Source organism: Anoplopoma fimbria, unplaced genomic scaffold (assembly GCF_027596085.1).
Source record: "Anoplopoma fimbria isolate UVic2021 breed Golden Eagle Sablefish unplaced genomic scaffold, Afim_UVic_2022 Un_contig_8845_pilon_pilon, whole genome shotgun sequence".
NCBI classification, from domain to species: domain Eukaryota; kingdom Metazoa; phylum Chordata; class Actinopteri; order Perciformes; family Anoplopomatidae; genus Anoplopoma; species Anoplopoma fimbria.
The window spans coordinates 1-19,879 of NW_026553452.1; the positions used below are offsets into that span (position 1 = coordinate 1).

The 19,879-nt window shown below is 36.9% G+C and overlaps 3 protein-coding genes across 4 annotated transcripts; 1 reads left to right on the forward strand and 2 right to left on the reverse strand.

Moving 5' to 3' along the window:
- Positions 1 to 82: 82 nt before the first annotated feature.
- LOC129116535 (myelin-oligodendrocyte glycoprotein-like) lies at positions 83 to 2,807 on the reverse strand. Its single transcript, XM_054627389.1, has 3 exons — positions 2,502 to 2,807; positions 523 to 900; positions 83 to 275 (listed from the first exon to the last, which is right to left on the reverse strand). The coding sequence occupies exons 1-3, from the start codon at positions 2,590 to 2,592 to the stop codon at positions 88 to 90; spliced, it is 657 nt and encodes a 218-aa protein (XP_054483364.1). The 5' UTR covers positions 2,593 to 2,807; the 3' UTR covers positions 83 to 87.
- Positions 2,808 to 4,922: 2,115 nt separating this feature from the next.
- LOC129116537 (low affinity immunoglobulin gamma Fc region receptor II-like) lies at positions 4,923 to 9,659 on the forward strand. The gene is made up of 6 exons (XM_054627392.1): positions 4,923 to 5,048; positions 6,145 to 6,408; positions 7,333 to 7,581; positions 7,728 to 7,847; positions 8,355 to 8,426; positions 9,413 to 9,659. Exons 1-6 carry the CDS (start codon positions 4,994 to 4,996, stop codon positions 9,451 to 9,453), a joined length of 801 nt encoding a protein of 266 aa, XP_054483367.1. The 5' UTR covers positions 4,923 to 4,993; the 3' UTR covers positions 9,454 to 9,659.
- Positions 9,660 to 15,298: 5,639 nt separating this feature from the next.
- On the reverse strand, positions 15,299 to 19,603 carry LOC129116536 (sialoadhesin-like). Of its 2 annotated transcripts, none has more exons than XM_054627391.1 (5): positions 19,547 to 19,603; positions 18,106 to 18,369; positions 17,685 to 17,945; positions 16,125 to 16,244; positions 15,299 to 15,764 (listed from the first exon to the last, which is right to left on the reverse strand). In XM_054627391.1, the coding sequence occupies exons 1-5, from the start codon at positions 19,575 to 19,577 to the stop codon at positions 15,724 to 15,726; spliced, it is 717 nt and encodes a 238-aa protein (XP_054483366.1). In that variant the 5' UTR covers positions 19,578 to 19,603; the 3' UTR covers positions 15,299 to 15,723. The 2 variants fall into 2 exon arrangements, with proteins under 2 accessions (XP_054483366.1, XP_054483365.1); XM_054627390.1 differs by having other exon boundaries at positions 16,125 to 16,247.
- Between the last annotated feature and the right edge of the window lie 276 nt (positions 19,604 to 19,879).

Sequence of the window (19,879 nt, forward strand, 5' to 3'; positions counted from 1 at the left end):
CCCACAGGGTGCCACTAACAATGAAAAGTACTATAAATAGAGGTAAATGCAGTGAGTGTTGCAAACCATTAAAAGTCTTCTAACTTATTATAACTTCATACATGACACCTTTCTGCCAAACAGAGATAAAGAAACATACACTTTTCTGGTTAAAAGTTGGTATTTCAAGAATTGTTCCTCACCTTTAGCATCCGTCTCTCCCCTCAGATCAGGAGTTTGGGGACTTCGGGGTTGTATTGGCGTCTCTGTTGTCCAGTTTTTGGCAGAGTTTGGTTCTGGAAAAACAGAACATTTGTCTTGACTTACATCACAATATTTAAATGGAGACAATAGTGGTTTCTAACAGCAACGTTATAAGTTGTTGTCTAGATATTTCTTGTAGCTATACCTTCGATAATGTAATTCGTAAATATACTGTATATAGTATATTTATTATTTTATAGTATATATATACACTATACTAAAAAAGTAAATATTACTCTAATCTGGATCATAAACAACATTTTAAACAGATCAACTCACCAACGACAAGATGAACAAATGCAGACCGTACTCTGCCCTCTAATTTAGGGATGAAACATTGAAATCTCCCCTCGTCTGCAAGCGTCACATTCATGATCTTCAGCGATATGTTGCCTTGTCTCAGGCCGTCTGGGAACAGCGTTGTCCTCCTGACAAACGAGGACAACTTCATGTCCGGCACCTCTCGGTTGTCCCGGTAAAGATGCACATACTCGACCCGGCTCAGCCAATCTTTGGGGTCCCGCTGAAGGTCGGGCCTCGACCACTCCACCGTCAGTCCCATCACGCTGAGCGGCGGCTCCACGTGACAAGGCAGGATGACGTCATCGCCAGGAGACACCACGATCGGCTGAAGAGAGCCGATCACCTGAGATTGACCTACAAAAAAAAGAAAGAAAATGGAGGATGAATTCAAAACCTACTGTAAGTCTGCAGTCTCGTTCACTGTATGTTGATGACTCAAAACATCTCCAGGGGTCTTTTTCTCCACTTTTACTTTCAGAATGTGTCTGAAGCTTTACATGAAGTCCTACCAAGTTCTCAGAACCAACACCTTTGCAGTAGTGGTGCTGAAAAGGCAAGCTTGCACAGTAATTCGATCAATACTTGAGTCAGAGGTGACGTCTTCAAATATCATGTTTTGCCCAAAAAATAGTCCAAAACCCAAATATATTTATTTAACTGTTAGATAAAACAGCAAGAAAAACAATGTGAGAAACTGCAACCAGAGAATCAATGAGTTTTTTTTTATTTTTATAAACGACCCAAACGATTAATCCATTATGAAAATAGTATTTAAACATTTATTTTGCAGATCGATTAAATCTACTAATCGTTTCAGCTCTATGATGGATTTGTTGGACGATACAGGCAATTTCAAGATCAAACAATTAATCATGAAAATAATGGTCATATAAGTTAAAGCTAGGGTGGGCGATTTTGGAGAAAACAGCCGTTGAGATTCCGTCGCGTGCTCTCTGGCCTCTCCCTGCCACGCTACCTGCTGTAGCTCCTCCCACCGAACGTCAGTTATGCGCGTTCATGTGAATTCAGTTACATTGATAGGAAGACGAAACACGCAGGGACGCGCCAACGTCGTTGCCAAGGTGACCGGACAGTCCCACAGCCAATAAGAACGGAGAATCGGAGCCTCGCTCTGATTGGTCAAAGTGTACATGAGCGGTGGCAATTTTTGGGTGCGGCCCACAGAGGCAGGGGAGAGCAAAGTTATGAGCAGATATTCTCAGAGCACTTCACCTACATATAGCTGACTGGCTATTAGGACAGTTTTGCCAAATATTACAGTAAAGAAATTACCCACCCTAGCTTTAATAATGAAAGGAATTGCCAGTTGTGCCCCTTCACTTGATCTTTGTACCAGCTTTCATCATTTATATGACCTCTGTATATTGTGTATTAACTTTAGTTATATCCCTTTTAAATTGAGCTAAGGTTCAGAAAAATCAAAGAAAAGTCAAAATAGTTACCTGAACAATATCATACAATCCAATAAATCCATAGATTATGCTTTTATGATGCCTTTAATGTTATTTTTGTTGACACTGTCATAGAGGAGTTAATTAAATTCTATGTTTTAGCATTGAGGTCACAGTTAGTTGTGGAGTTGCACGTTATATTACATTATACATTATATTCAGAGGTGTTTATAATAAACTTCATGTGTTATTTTTGCATTAGCCTGTCTCAGTTATTGACACGTTGACATGTAGCCTACTGGAAGAAGCATGGATGATATGATCAGAATTCAAATTGTTACCAGTTATCTTAAGAGACAGGGGAAAAAACTACACATAATATCAGAACAACATGAAAAGAGTCGACTTAAATATGACTTATTTCTTTTTTAAGGAAACAAAAAGGAAGATGAATTGATTTTCACGAGAGGCTGAACGTCGTTACAGAGCAGGATGATGTTGCTTTGGGAAGAACAAATGAACTGACATATTGAATGATCTTACCTTCGACAGGTGTGAAGCCCAAAAGCAGCACGAGGACGACAAGAGTAACAGGCGCGAGAGAAACGCTGTAACTGAGCTCCTCCACGTCCATCTGCACGTGGAGCCTTCACGTGTGCTGCAGACAAAGTGAAACTAAAAGTGCAGTCATGCACATATACAGGTGCATCTCAATAGATTAGAATATCATGGAAAAGTTCGTTTATTTCGATAATTCAATTGAAAAAGTGGAATCAGTAATGATCACTGTCCTCTGAGTTCACCCAAATGCACAAACATATTTGATTGGATGTCTGAGTGCTACACATCATCTAAAGTGCACGCCTTCTTTTTCCAGGAAGCATGGCCGATGGTTTGACAAAGAGGGTGAGTAGGACACATTTTAATCTATTAATCATAGTGTTAAAGTAAAACATAGTTTGTTATTAAACTGCGTGAGATGTTAAGATCCATGTTTAAATATCATTGGAAATAGACTGGGGATCTGAATGTATAGCAAATAGTAAAATGAATAAGGAAATACTGCTTTCATTTATTCTGACCTTTCAGATTTTCTTATAATAAAATCAGTAACTTGTAACAAGGTTTCTGAATAAGCAAGCCCTCAGTAATGATTTTAATCACAAAAGGTGAATATTTTTGTTTTTGTTTTGTTATACTTTAATAGGAATAAATAACCTGAACAAAAAAGAAAAACAAAACCCACCTTTCTGCAAAGTCAGCAAAACATACACTTATCTTAAATAAGACAAGACAATAAACAAATATTAAATCAGAATATTAATCCTGTGCCGTTAAGAGCACGTTAGGATTTTTTCAAATGTTTCTTCTTAACCATAAACACATTCATTTTAATAGATTAGATATTGATTACACAGAGACTATCGAGGATTCCACTGAATTTCTCTAGCTGGTTATCCCCACTGAGTCATAATACAGGTGAGAATATCATGGAAAACCCAAAATTCAGTATCTCAGAAAATTAGAATATTACATAAGACCAATAATACAAAGGATTTGCTGAAGGCCGCTATCAAAGCAACATGGGCATAACAAGGATTAATGAATTTTGGGTTTTCATTAGCTGTAAGCCATAATCATCAAAATAAAAGAAATTTGAAATATTTCACTCTGTGTGTAATGAATCTACATAATATAGTTTCACTTTTTGAATTGAATTATCGAAATAACGAACTTTTCCATGATATTCTAATTTATTGAGATGCACCTGTGTTATGACTCAGTGGGGATAACCAGCTAGAGAAATTCAGTGGAATCCTCGATAGTCTCTGTGTAATCAATATCTAATCTATTCAAATGAATGTGTTTATGGTTAAGAAGAAACATTTGAAAAAATCCTAACGTGCTCTTAAGGGCACAGGATTAATATTCTGATTTAATATTTGTTTATTGTCTTGCCATTTAGTCTTATTTTAGATAAGTGTATGTTTTGCTGACTTTGCAGAAAGGTGGGTTTTGTTTTTCTTTTTTGTTCAGGTTATTTATTCCTATTAAAGTATAACAAAACAAAAACAAAAACATTCATCTTTGATATAATGATCCATGTCTCTACCTTTTGTGATTAAAATCATTACTGGGGGCTTGCTTATTCAGCAGCCTTGTTACAAGTTACTGATTTTATTATAAGAAAATCTGAAAGGTCAGAATAAATGAAAGCAGTATTTCCTTATTCATTTTACTATTTGCCTTCCAGGGACATTCAGATCCCCAGTCTATTTCCAATGATATTTAAACATGGATCTTAACATCTCACGCAGTTTAATAACAAACTATGTTTTACTTTAACACTATGATTAATAGATTAAAATGTGTCCTACTCACCCTCTTTGTCAAACCGTCAGCCATGCTTCCTGGAAAAAGAAGGCGTGCACTTTAGATGATGTGTAGCACTCAGACATCCAATCAAATATGTTTGTGCATTTGGGTGAACTCAGAGGACAGTGATCATAGATGTAGACTCACTAGAAGTCTTATGTCCATTGATATGGTCGGGGAACATGAACGGGTTCATTTAATTTGTGGCTTAAATGTTAAACATAAAGTCCTAACTTTTCTACACTTTTGTACACTCTGACTTATGGCACAAAACCAATGCGTTAAAATATGCATTAAACTATTGTGTAAACCTAAACTATACCAGAGCACATGCAACATTTTGACATTTTAACAAACACAAACATGGGCTTAACTTTGATTAATAAACTAATATTATACTCTAGAAATTCTAGAAATAAACTTGGGCCAAAAGATTATCCTGCAGGATTTAGGTTTTCTCTACAAAGCAGCATGATTTTCTGTCACTACTAAGTCAGAGATAAAAAAAATCAAGAAACACTTCCTATTTGCATGGTGACACATTTTAGGTCATCTGGTAAGAAAAAGTAAAGCTTTTGACATTTGTGGTTTTAAAGTGCTTGGCTCACACATCCTGCCCAAACAATGTCCTCACGACATAAAGTCACATCAGGGGTGTGATGCAGCCCCTCAGTCAGTCAAGCATGGAGATCACAACACTGTGCACGATTGTCGGTGAGTACAATGTACTATAAGTATAAAGACTATTACGTGACTAATAGTGTGTTTATGTGTCTGTGCATCCATGTTTATGAGCATCTGTAATGTAAGTTTTATTGAATCTACTTTGTGCTTTGATTCAACAAGCAGTAAGCTGATTAAAAAATAAAAACTGATGTTACAAGAGGAAGCATCTAACTGTTCACGGACATTTGAAATTAGAATCTAATTAATGACTTTATATCGTTCTACTAAATGCCTGTACATATTACTACGGTATTTTTTTCATGAAAACCACAGAATCAATACCAGCAGTTAGATCAATTGAAAAAAAAAAGTGTTTTATGTGAGGTCAACCAAGCAAATTCCTATATACTATGTTGAAACGGCAATTAAGTGTTGAATTGAGTTGAAGCAAATGCAAATTATTTACAATTACAGAGAAGCCCTGCAACAAAAAGACAACAAAACCTCAACCAGGCAAATACAAAATCATTCCCCCCTTTCTTAGCCGCGTTGTTCAAAAGGCTACAGATGAAACGTTATTTGCCTCTGCAAAAAGGAAATGCAGCTTTTACATTTACATTACATTACAGTCATTTAGCAGACGCTTTTATCCAAAGCGACTTACAGGAAGTGTATTCAACATAGGTGAGCATGTTATTTTTATTTCACACTCACAGCAGCTGGTTTGATACGTGGGTGATAAGTGACATTTTGTCAAGGTTTACTGTATGTCACATTGTGCAGCTGCAAACTTGTGAAACGGTGGGTGGTATTGAAATCAGGACTTTGGTGTTATGTTGCATTAAAAGTTAGGCCGGAAAATAAGCTCAACAAAATTACAGCTTCTCATGAACCCCAACAATGGACCCAACCATTCTCCAAACCATTGTTTTTGCAGATAAGTTGAAGAGAGAGGCTTATAACTAGGGATCATTGTCCGTATCACATCTGTCGTGAAACTAAGAAGCAACAAATGTAACAAACGCGTCAGGCAGCACATTGGCTGTTAACCCTTTGCAAGAATTCAAAGGACTTCTGTTGCTCGCAGTGTGAACACATATACAATGCAAATCTCAATTTGTCATCATCTCTCTTTTTCTTTCAGCCTCTCTGAGACTCACTCCCAACAGATCACAGTACTTTTTGTACGAGTCTGTAACGCTGAGCTGTGGGGAGTCAGGAAACTCCTCTTTATGGAGAATTAAGAGAAACACATCCACGCACATAAACAATGAGTGCTCCGTCAATTGGGGGACAAGAAAGGAGTCCCAGTGCTTAATTGATGACCTTCTCCCATTAGACACTGGAGTGTACTGGTGTGAGTTTGGACCTGGAGAGTGCAGCGATGCCGCCAACATCACTGTGACTGGTGGGTTTGACCGAACTACCAACACAAAAATATCACCGCAGCACTACATATCCAACATGCAAACCCTCAACTGCATGCAGAGCGTGTCTGGTTCACCAGGCCTCAGCAGAAAATAAGCAGCACTGATACTGACACTTAAAACAACCTGCAGCAATGTTGTCTTCTTGACATTGTGGGGATAATGATCGTAGCCTCTTAGTAGAAAAGGTGGACCAACCTGATCTCATTGAAAGGTATATAAATAGCACGACATTTTAAGCACATTCCGTGTGTTATGATTAAGCATTTTAGGTGTATTGCATTACATTTTACGCCACATTGTTACCGTGAAACCGCCGGAGTTGGCTTTAAGCAACACAACCATTTAGCGTGTACCTAAGTCAAACGTAAACAATTTAATAACAGTACATAATAAATACCACAAACATCACTAACAGAACTTCAAAAATAACTCAACGAAACTTTGAGACGCAAACTAGTGTCTCGAACTCTGATCTCCTGGGTGAAAGTCCTGTGTTTGTTCTACCCATTGGCCATCAGTAGTCTTGCTCACTTTTTATACTACATCACTTGCTATGAGTATAGCGTATTCACACATATGAGTTTAAATTACAGTCAGTACAGACTATGTTGTAAAATGCACAAAAAGCAAGATTGGTGATTTTACGCATGCTAGATTATTTACAAATTGTCTTCATATGCCCTTTAGTGAGACCAAGCTGGACAGACATGGCATGACATAGTTAAAGGAAAGTTTGGGACATGTGTAGCTATAGCCAACAGCCAAGTTAGCTTAGCTTAGCACAAAGACCGGAAGCAGGGGGAAACAGCTAGCCTGGTTCTGTCTGAAAGTAACACAATACTCAAACACTAATACTTGAACCTGATAATTGTTTTTGACCTTTCTGCCGTTCTGTCACTCAGCAGGCTCTGTGATCCTGGAGAGTCCTGTCTTCCCTGTGCAGGAGGGAGAATCTGTGACTCTTCACTGCATAAAAATGACGACGTCCTCTTCCAATCTCACGGCTGAATTCTATAAAGATGGCGTCCTGATCCACAGCAGCTCGACAGGAAACATGACCATCCACCGTGTTTTGAAGTCTGATGAAGGTCTCTACAAGTGTACCATCTTTGGAGCTGGAGAATCACGAAACAGCTGGCTGGCTGTCAGAGGTGAGCCAATGAGAGAGATGCTTTGTTGAATACTAGGAGATGGGTGAGGCGATAAGAGATGCACCGCCAACCACATAGATACGTAGAGATGTTTTTGTGTTTTGAATTGAGGTCAAACTGGTTTTTTTTAATCATTTGTTGTGTAGAAGCTGGGCGTCCTGAATCTTCTCATTGCTCTCCTTCACACATTCTACTTCCTGTGGTGGGCGTTTGCCTCTTCCTGGCGGCCTGTGTGACGCTGCTGTGCCTCTGGAGGAACTACAAAGGTCAGCCTGGTTTCATGTAAACCAAACTTCATTTGGTATGCTCATATTTCTCCTGTCAAGAACATTAAATCTTCCTGTAAGTCGCTTTGGATAAAAGCGTCTGCTAAATGACAGTAATGTAATGTAATGTAAATCAGAGAAAATTCAGATTTCAGATAAGGGGATATTGTATTTTATGGTCAACAAATCCCTTGAAACCCACAAAACCAACAACACATGTATCCTACAGTACTAAACATGATTTGCAAAGTACACCTACCTACCTACCTACATACATACATACATACATACATACATACATACATACATACATACATACATACATACATACATACATACATACATACATACATACATACATACATACAGAGAAATACATAAAAGTCCTCTGATTCTGATTCATAGAAAAGTTTTTACAGGATTTCCAATCAGCATTTCTGAGTTCCTGTAATCTGCCCAAAAGCATGTGAACCTAAATGTGTAACAGTGTAAAATGTTGTGCTGCAGGTAAAACCGACGCTGATGTGTTATACACGAATGTCACTATCACACAGGAAGTGCAACCAAAAGAGGACAGAGGTAACACACACACACGAATACAAACACTGTATAGATCACTGTCCAAAATAACTAGCAATGGTTGATATAATAGAAAAAAGAAAACTGTCAAGAAAGGAAGACCCAGCCAGATTGATGAGTCATACTCTCAGGTCATGTGTAATTGTTTTGACGTGCTTGAAATAAATACTGGCCCTCTCATCTACATTTTTGTAAAAACTCATCAATATATGGGGTCGATTCAATTGGAGGATAAAGACATAAAACAATAGAGGGAATTGTTTGTGTCTTTCATGGCCGTTGTTCACATCAGTCTAAGTAGATATTGTTGTTATTATTGCTTTCACTATAAAAGCTGTTTTTTTGGGGGGGGGGGGTCAATGGGTACTAATATTAATGTCCAGAAATTTCCCATCACAATAAACGCAGTTGTGGAAAGCAATTTTGAAAGTAATTATATTTACTTAAGTACCTAGTATTTCTATTTTATGGTACTTTCAACTTCTACTACATTCTAGAGTGACATTTTGCACTTTTTTTATTTCATTGCATTTATTTTAAAGCTTTACTGACAAGGTACTTTGCGACAAAATATAATAAAGTAATCAAATAAATGTTTTTAACAGCTTAATAGTTTGCATGTCGGCGCAGGCTGAAAACTCACCTCTTCAAGAAGTACTACCCTGAGCCTTCCTCGTAGCACTTATTGAATTCGTATTTGTTTACTGCACTTATCCTATTCGTAGTAGTTTGTAGCACTTATTCTATTCGTATTAGTCTGTTGCAATTATTGTTTTCGTAGTAATCTGCCTCTGCACTATACTTTTGCTCTGGTTTATGCTTTAAGATGCTTGTTTAAGAAAGGAGATGCACTTATGACTTCTGGTGACTAGTAGTTCTCTTGAATACCTATGTTGAATACACTTCCTGTAAGTCGCTTTGGATAAAAGCGTCTGCTAAATGCCTGTAATGTAATGTAATGTAATGCATGTGTTTTTTTTCCTCAGGATTCGATTCTTCATCAACCTACTCAACAATCAAACCATGAAACACCTGAGGGGAAACACCTGAGGGGAAACACCAGAACCAGTGTTGAAATGTTTTATTTTTACATGTTCATGTATTAAACTGAAATCATGTTCAATGTCTGTTTGATTACGGTTTCTTAAAACTGTAATGTAATGTAAATGTAATGTAAAGAAAAAACCTGATTCATTATCCAAAACAGAAATACTTTCTTTTCGTTGAAAAATATGCACAAAGGAAAAAATGACATTAATAAAAACATGTTTATAAGCTTTAAACCTTTGAAGCAATGGAACTTACAGTTCTTGTATCTAGAAGTGTGGGTGTTAGTTTCAAATCCTTTGTGATTCTAAAATTAGGACTAGAAACTAGTCACACTAACCTATTTGTATATTCAGTCGACTATCAAAACCGTGAACAAATACCTCTTCATTCCTTTTGCTGATGATTAACTCCTGTTTAATCATCAGCAAAAGCGTGTGAGCTCATAGCAGGAGAGAGAGAGAGAGAGAGAGAGAGAAATTATTTATTAATTCAATGGCAAAATATAAGAGAGATTCTTAAATAACATAGAGCTGCTCAGGTGCAACCACTCTGCCGACGACCCTCTGCCACGCCCACCTCCAGTACCTGCAGGGAAAGCAACCACAGGCAGACAGGGCAGAGAGGGTCGTCACGATACAGACAGGAAATACACAACCAAGTTGTCATATATCTTGTGAACAGCCTGGCTTCAACAGCGCCAAGTAAAAACTGTAGTCGCATCCTTGTAGAAAGTTTCCATTTCCCTCATAAGGGAGATTTTGATTTCTCACCTGATAATCAGGTAGTTTGTTGGTCATGATGCAGAAATGTACTTTGCCACCTCAATCAAGTCTGTCCAGTTTCCCCCCTACTGTCCAAGCACAGTTTCTCTGTACATGTGACTGGGTGTATGGTTGAGTCATCTCTCTGGGTATCTGGCCTTATGTCAGTTGGATGGGCTGAATGCTGAACAGAATGAGTTAAGAGAATATAAGGAGTTATATTTCTATTATCAAAACTTTAAATCAATTTTAATTAAAATTTTACAATCTTTGATCCAAATATATAAACCAAATGGTAGCCCCACCACATAAAAGACAGAAACCTGACATCACTGATTGAATGACAGATCATTGAATACAAGTGCTGATAGTAGAAGACAACTAAAGTGAATGCAGTAATGTTGTAAAGTAACAGGGTAACTTGAATAAAATAAATATATGTTGCAATATTTTCTGATAGTGATAAAGGTTGGTTACTGACTTGTTCACAAATCAAAGGACAACAAGCAAGTATTTATTAAAACAAAAGAACAATATCAAAAACAAAAGAAGACGAAAGATGTTTAAAGGGACAGTTCAGCCTGAATAAAAAAAATAATAAGATAATCCACAGACGTTGTTGTCAGCTGTTTCATTTAGGAACTATTTTCTTTCAACCATATCAACTCACACCAAAACATCAAGATTATTAAATAACACGACAGGTAAGAGGAAAAATATGTATTTTGATTTTGGGTTAAACTCTCGCTTTGAGATGATGAAAGTCAACACTTTAGGGGAAAACACAAGCAGCGAACATCGTTTGGAGGAGCTATTCAACCTCATTTCACAGTGAAGGGGTTGATGCCTTCAGGTGTAACAAAAAGAATTTAGAATTTCTTTTTGCTCTGCAGATCTCTGAGCTCCTCAATCCAGACTTTGATGAGTCAACCTTAAAAGTACATTTACGCCACCTAGTGGGCATTTTGATCGAATGCCACTTTAATTTCATAGAGACACTACTGTCCAACTCTGATCTATTTACCTGTGATACAATACTCCAATTAATTAAACATTTTTGTCGTCAACATATGAAACAAATATCAGTGTGTTCACAATTAAGAAATAGTATTTTGTGGACTAAAATGTATTATTTCTGCGATTTAACGAGCAGCTAACAGAAGTAAGCCAACGACAACGACTGTCTAGTACTCACCTCCTCCTCCTCCTCCTCCTCCTCCTCCTCCTCCTCCTCCTCCTCCTCCTCCTCCTTCTTCTTCTTCTTCTTCTTTTCCTCAGAAGGATTTTTTTTGGTTAAGAGCTCCAGGAGCAAACCATTCATTGCAATGAGGAGGGGGAGTCCAGGCAGAAACAGAGCTGATTTGTATAATCAAATTGATCCAAGTGTCTAATTGAATTCTTCCTAGGGATTTGTATTTATGTAAATGTGTATTATTTGTATTCCTTTTTATATATGATGTTGAATTCATGGAACTATTTATTGCTTTTTATTGTTTTGGTTGGACCATATTGGTCCCTTTCAACTAGATCACCTGCAGCAGGACAGTTTTAAAAGTCAACTGATTTCAGTCAGAGGTTGCTGGTGTCTGTGTGTCTCTCACTGTGTCTGTACAGATGTCAATACATGTCATCAGTGGGGTTTTGCAATCAAGACGAATGACTCTCTCTTATGAATGTTAAACTGTCAGTCAAACTGACACTTGACCTGGCAACATGGGAGAGTCTTTGGGACTCTTGTTGATGAAAACATCATCCAGTAGAGTTTGATGGGCTGTTTGGCTGTTTTTTTTTATGGTGCACCTTTATACTCGTCATGTAATGACTTCACTGGCTTTAAACAGTGTTTATGTGCCGGTTTTTGTGCAGTTTTCCCTTAAATATTGAAAAATACTGTTTGTTTGGTTGAACACAATGCAAGTTTATTTTCATACCACCTTTCCAACACAGAGGCAATTCAAAATGCTGTACATAAGGCAAAGAAATGCATTTAAAAACACATTGAAGAGGTAAATAAACGTATTGAATAAAATCATTTCATGTCATAATCACGTTTTTGGAGGGAAAATGTACACAATCGGCCTACAATCTATTGATTTTACACAACAATTTCTATTAGTGAAGAGATTTAAGTGCAATTTTTTATAAGAATAGATTATTGTTCATTGAGATGTTAAGCCAAGCATGAATTCTTCAGTGCAAAACATCGGCTAGTTGTAATTCTGGTATTGGTATAACACTTGGTAGTACCCAAGAACAGTCTGGTAATAGTGAGAAATAGATATTTGTGTGGAACACAGGGTGGAGGAATTTGAAATAGAAGACGGAGGGTAAAACATTGTTGGAAGGCTTGAGGTTTCAGAAGGAGCTGAAGTGGAAGGCGGACTATGAGTTGGGAAGATGTGATGAGCTGTCGAAGCTGGAGGACTAGTGGAGTTTGAAGGAGAATCACTGAATGTTGGAAGAGAAGCATTCCCGGTTTGAAAGGCAGCTGTGCTAGTTTGATCAGGAGAAAAGCTGCTTGATGAAACGGACAAACTATTCTGAGATGTTGGGGAAGTTGATGGGTCAGTAGAAGTCATTCTTGCAAGGTGAGTAGTGGTCGGTGCTAATGTAACTTGGGGATCAGTTGAGTTTGAAGTGACAGTAGTTTCACCTAAAGTGGTGGCAGATTGAGGCGAAGCGGAAACCGTCGGTTCACACGACTGTCTTCCTCAAACATCAACTGAGCCTGAGGAGGAAGTCTGATCCTTATTTTATGCAGTGCATGACAGTGGGTGTGCCTTTACCATCAGTATTACATTGTTAATTCAACATTCACACATTCAAAAACTCACTGCAAGCTTTTAAATGAGCAGTTTCTAAGATATGCAATACTAAAAAAAGCACAAAACGACAAAAACAAACCATAAAATGATACAACACAAAAACTAAAACTGATGATGAACAGCTATAGCAGTGCTGGACATAAAAAAATGGGATTATCTGCTTTAAAAGGTGAGTTTTGTGAGGTTATACAAGGTGATTACTTCTGTTAGACCAATGATTATGACTGTATTTGTCAGAGTTCTGTTTTGAAAGTTGGCTATAATCTGAACTAAGTGATTAGAATATATAATAAATATAAAAATAGTCCCTTATCTTCATAAACATTTAGTCATTATGGCTTAGTAAAATAAGTAAACCCTCTATTTAACCTTTCTATTGCAAACAAAGTATGCTTTTCATTACTAAAACATGATCATTTAAAGGCGGAATTCAGTTTTGTTAAAAAACTGATAAGATTAAAGGACAGTTTTTTTCAAGGTTTCAATGTTTCTGTCTTATGAATTTCTTGATAAGATCACGTCATATATGAATGACATCTCAGCACTGGCTGCACTAGTGACTGCTGCATTTGTGAGTGCAATGTAATAACTGAAATGGTCAACATTTTCCTTTTTTAACACAGAGAACAATGTAAAGAGAGACTTTGGTACGATAAAATAACAAAACAATTGAAAGGGTGTGACAGAAATGCATTTAAGACAATAATTCTTCTCAGAATAACCATCAAAAGGGGAAGATTCCACCATCGAATCTATATTTAAGAGAAATGAAAGTATATCCTTAGTAGACAGATCCAGCATTAATTCATAGAATTGTTTAAAGACAAGTGAAACATGCTGCACAGACAGATGTGTTGTGGGGGCGATCAGGTCATCTAGAAACATAAGTTTAAGTAATGATTTGTATCCCTAATAACACTAAATGTGGAAGTATAATTGGTGTTTTGGTTATGTGTCTCATGCTTTAAGTTACCACAGAGCTTTACTGTATTAAACCAGAGGTGGTATATAACACATTTATAGTGCATTTACATTATTATTTAAGTTCAAATTTGAGGTATTTGTACTTTACTTCACTACATTTCAGAGAAAAAAAAAACTCCACTCTTTACTTTGTTTATCTGACAGTATTACAAATTAAGATTTTTGCATCAAAAACATGTGAAGAATTTGACTAATAGCTTTTTTTAAATAATAATTTAAGTAATTTTGCATAAAAAAAACTTTTGATGGTTCCACATCTCAAATGAGAGGATTTGTTGATTTTTCTGTGTGGCTGTGTAGCAACAAGGCTGTAAAGCACATAGTATATAAGCAGTGTGTGTGTGTGTGTGTGTGTCACCAATGAATCTCAAATACAGAGATGAGAGGAGCGATAGTTCCTAATTCTCAAGTGCCCTATTGGTCACATTAAAACACAACAAACATAAAAATTACATCAATGCGTTCGGCAGAGTCTTTTCTCTCTGTTGATAATATTATTTATGTGATTGGACTTACTCATTTTTTCAAATGAACCTCAAATGAACCCCAAACTAAGCCTAAATGAACCTCATTGATACAGCTGTCTCAGAACTGTTAATATGCAACATCTTCGGGCAGTAGCAGCCACACAGTCAAAATGTCTCGAGAAATTTTCTAGTTTTTATTTATTATTATTGTAATAATTTTTATAGTATATTTATTAATAATGTTGAGGTTTGGCCTGTTGGATGAAACAAAGATTGTGAATGTGTCACTTTGGGCTCTGGGTCATTGTGATTCCAAATCTCACTATTTTCTGAATTGTTACAAACCAAAACAACCAATCGACTAACATTGAAGATAATCAGCAGATTAATCCATAATGAAAATAATTATTAGTTGCCGATTATAAAAGAGCTCAAACTGAACCAACAACAGTAAAATCTTGCTTTTTCATTAATGCATGAGTAATAATAATCGAATGATAGAATATATAATATTATAACAGTCACAGGGGACATTCCTAATTAGTACTTTTACTTATTCAAACTAATTCAAAATGCAGTTGCCAGACTTCTAAATGAAATTAAGTAATATGAACATATTACACTACACCCTTTTAAAGTCCCTGCATTGGTTATCAGTAATTAAAAAATAAAAATAATTATTTTGCCAATCTCTTATAAAATACTGCTACTTGTTTATGAATCACTCAAAGACCAAATTATTTATTTGAAATCCCCAGACATGCTTTCACCTTCTTAGGCGATAGGTGTTATGACTCAGGTCGACTTTCAGTTCCTTAGAATCTTTTTTATCTTTATTTTCATCACATAATTTCTAACATCTTTAATGACTAGAAATGCCTCATTACAGACTCTAGGCAAGGTTTTCATACTCAATTCTGGCTTTCAATTTTGAATTTAACATCTTGTATTGTGGTATAAATTAAAATGCCCACTAGGTGTCATGAGTTTATATAGTATGATGGTGGACAAGCTGAAATATGTGTCAGCTTTAAGATGTTCAGCTTCTCAGGGTCAGTAAGAATAAAAGGCCACAAATTTTAACCCAATATTGTCTTTAGTGAAAATAAACAACCCAACAAGAGTTAATTATTTCCAGAAATAATTGGTCAGCATATAAACATGTACAGCAGCTGCTTCTTTTCTTCTTTACCGCAGCAGGAAACAAGACTCATCTCTCTCGTGAAGCTCTTTTCTTTGATTCAGCTCGAGCTGCAGGAAAGAGGAGAGCCTTTTAACGGAGCCTTAGTTTTAATTAATAATCATTATTTCTCCCATATTTTTTATCCGGATAAGTATCCAGGGCCTAAGCTTTTCAGACACAGTGAACATTTAGACCATAAGGCGATTAAGTTCAAATAAAATATTGTTGAACAGCTACATGAAAGAATAAAATGTTACATTTTGGGATTTGTTTAAATATTCAGAAAATTGTACAGAGTTTGGTTGCTGGCAAGTCAAGAAAACTGACAATGGATGGATTTATATTAATGTCAAATATAAATGGAGCTGTTAAGTTCTAGTTAAGGTTGCATGCATTTTTAAACTTTGATTTCCAGAGGTTTTTCCTACCTTTAGCCAAGTCTCTGTTTACTTTCACACAGACTATAAGCATGATTACTTTGATGACGACCAGCAGGACCGCACACACCAGTCTGGGCACAGTCATGAGAGGAGGAGGCTGAACTTCGGCTGCTGACAAACAAACAAAGAAGGAAGAGAAAAGACATTTGATTGGTTAAATAATAGACTTTATATAAGGTCATATAGACAATATATATCAATTTCTGATTTGAATAAAAATCAGGCATATTTTTGCTGTAGTTCAAACATTCTCACCACCAACGAAGAAGAATCTTTAATTAAAACACTTGAAGATAACAGCGGTGCCACTGAACCACTGAAATGTGAATTTCTTGATTAAATTATCTGTAAATATTTTTTATGCCAAACTGTTAATATGTTATTGTGTTATTTAATCTCCTGATGCCTTAGCTTTTAACCAATTGTGCCTTAGGTTTGTACTTTAAAAGTAATTTACCTCTCAGATATCTGGTACTATTTATCAGCTAAAAGCAAAGAAGTGGGACTAAATCATTGTATTTTCAAGTCGCAAATACATCTTTGCACTTGCAAAGTGGAGTCCCAAGTCAACACTTACAAGTCCCAAGTAAAGTCCAAAGTCAAGACTGAAAAGTTCCAAGTCAACTCCCAAGTCAAAACATCTATGCCCAATTCAACTCCCAAGACAAAGACAAGACAAGGACAAGTCCGAAGTCATCCCCCAAGTCAAAACAGCTTATACCAAGTCAACCCCCAAGTAAAGACCAAAAAGTCCCAAGTCAAGTCCCAAAACAAGACGGACAAGTCACTCGTCAACTCCCAGGTCAAAACAGCTAGACCCAAGTCAACTCTCAAATCAAGACTGGCAAGTCCCATGTCAAGTACCAAGACAAGGCTGTCAAGTCCCAAGTCAACTCCCAAGTCAAAACAGCTAGACCCAAGTCAACTCCCAAGTCAAGACTGACAAGTCCCTAATCAACACCCTAAGTCAACCCCCAAGTTGACCAGGAATTCTGACAAGTCCCAAATCAACTCCCAAGTCAAGGCTGACAAGTCTCTGGTCAAGTCCCAAGTAAAAACTGACAAGTCCCAAGCCCTTAACAAGTCGTAATGCGCTCTTCACCAAATGTCATGCAATTTTTCGTCCCACATGTTTTGCATGCTACAATTCGTTTTTTGTTGATCACCACATATTGTTCAACCCCAATCAAATCATTGGCTTCTTTCAAATTGTTACACTTTTCTAAAATATTCTGTCATTCTGTTTTCATCACCAACAAAAACATATAAGCATTTTGTCAATGTCGAGCGAATTTTAGATACTTTGTATACTATTGGGTAGAATATAGTACTGCTCTTAAATGTATTGGAGTACAAGTAGAAAGTGGCAATAAATATAAATACTCAAGTAAAGCAAGTCAAAAGAATGTCGTAATGTCAACAGTATTTGAGTAAATGTATTCCACCCCTGTAAATCAATAAGTCTGCAGGAAGCATTTGCTGCCAAGCTGAGTAGGAAACAATACTTAATGCTAAAATGCTACAAAGAGAACAGAACATCATCGTTACCTTTAACAGCCAGCCAGCTCTGTGGTGACTCTCCTTTTGTGGGGATTTCACATTTGTAGAAACCTTCGTCAGACTTGGACACTTTCAAGAAGGTCAGGTTTCCTGCAGATCCGGTGCCGATGAAAATACCATCTTTGTAGAAGTTTGCAGAGTAATCAGTCGGGGCTTTTTTTTTCTGATATTCTTTGTCGGAACAGCGAAGTGTTACTCTATCGCCTTCTGTCACAGGAAGTGCAGGGCTCTTCAAGATCACACCACCACCTAAAACCAAACGGTGCTGTCATTTTTCTTATGTGCTCTATTCTAATCTTGAACTTTTAAAGATTGTGTGGACGAATGGCAGCTAATGTTGTCTGTCAAACCTGCATAAAGCCAGCCTCAAACATAAAGACATAAAAGCTCCATGCACATGTGGCGTTACCAGTCACGGTGATGTTGACGGTGTTGCTGCAATTCCCCAGCTTGGACTCGCACCAGTACACTCCGTTGTCTGATGGATAGGCGTCCTCAATGATGCAGGAGGACTCGTTTGATACTCCCCAGTCAGAGTTGCACAGCTGATCAGAATACATGGAGGTGTTTCTCTTTAATATCCAGCCATCAGAGTTTCCTGCCTCTCCACATGTCAGATTGATGGACTCGTACCAGAAGTACTGAGATCTGTCGGGGTGGATGACCAATGTGGCTGCAATACAAGAAGGAATGTAAAAACCATCAGATTCAGGTTGTTGTTTGTTGTACAGATTGTAAATCTCTTCGAGGCACACGTTTCTTGACTCGTATGTGTCTAAATATTTGCATATTTTGTTGGTGAGTTTCAAGTTTCAAATATACTCTCTTTAATCTATTTGTACACGTAGGTAAGCAGCCCGGTTTAAGCAGCATTATTCACATACTAGTCTGCAAGAGTTACCTGGAGGATTACATTACATTACATACATTGCAGTACTGTATTCAGATCCTTCACTTAAGTAAAAGTATGTAAGTATAATCAGAAAACAATACTTTACATTACTTCCTCATTGTGTTAACTGTTCACTGTCAATGTTACACTATTGTACAAAATGTTTCTGGATTATTATTACTGCTGCATACATGTGTATGTTGCATTTTACTGCTGTAGATGTTTTTTTTAATCCTTTACACCCTGTTGGGTAGTTTAATCCACAGCAATGCATCATATTCTAGAATTCATCATGTGTTTCTAGCGTAGCCGTCCTGTGAGAACCACGTTTCTCTAAACAGAAAAACAGCCCTGCTTTCAGATTTGTGACGATGCATTTACCAGCTGATCCAAGAGGCTTTTTAAAGAGTTTATTTATCTTGAGAAGTAAGAGGATTTTCTCAACACATACAAGAAAACGTACTCCTTCAGTTTATCATAAATACTCAGCCTCAACACAGCTGGAAGGGAATGAAAAAGAAACTATCTGAAAAGAAACTAAAGCTGTCAGACAAAGGATGTAGAGTAAAGAGTGCAATATTTACCTCTGAGTTGTAGAGGAGAAGTAGAAAGTTACATAAAATGGAATTACTGAAGTAAATAACAAGTACCTCAAATTGGTTCTCAAGTACAATACTTGAGTAAATGTACTTAGTTAAATTACACCACTGTCCAATAACATTTAATATTCTATTTAGTCATTCTGCATGAAGACCACAAAGGACCACACAATAAAAAAGTAGATGAAAAGTTATGAGGTGAAACACTCGTTTGTTTGTTTTGTGATGGATTTAAAAAGAAAATTTGACCTGAGAACGCAAAAGGTTCTACATCCTTTATAGCACAATACAAGGGTTAAAAAGTCTGTAAGGTGATAGTAGAAAGCAGAAAGCTAAAAAGAAAAAGTAAAATTTCTCACAGAGCATCAGGCAGAGTGATGTGATCGCCATTGCGTCTTGATGTTGTCAGTCATCTGCTTCACCTCAGGTAGATATAAAGTCAGCCCACATCCTGGCTTCACAGGAAATTACCAAAAACCAAGAGAAGTTCAGAGGAGTGAGAGTGTGGTGTGGAACAAAACGCCTTTTCATATCTTAAATGCTATTGCTGTGTTAGCCAAAGCTGAGGTTTAAACTGCAGCTGTGGTCTAGTCTAAACACTATTTAGATGTACTATCTAGTAGAACAGACACTTTTACAGTCTTAGTTATGTTCAGAACAACACAAGAGAAATGTATTAGAAAGATATTAGA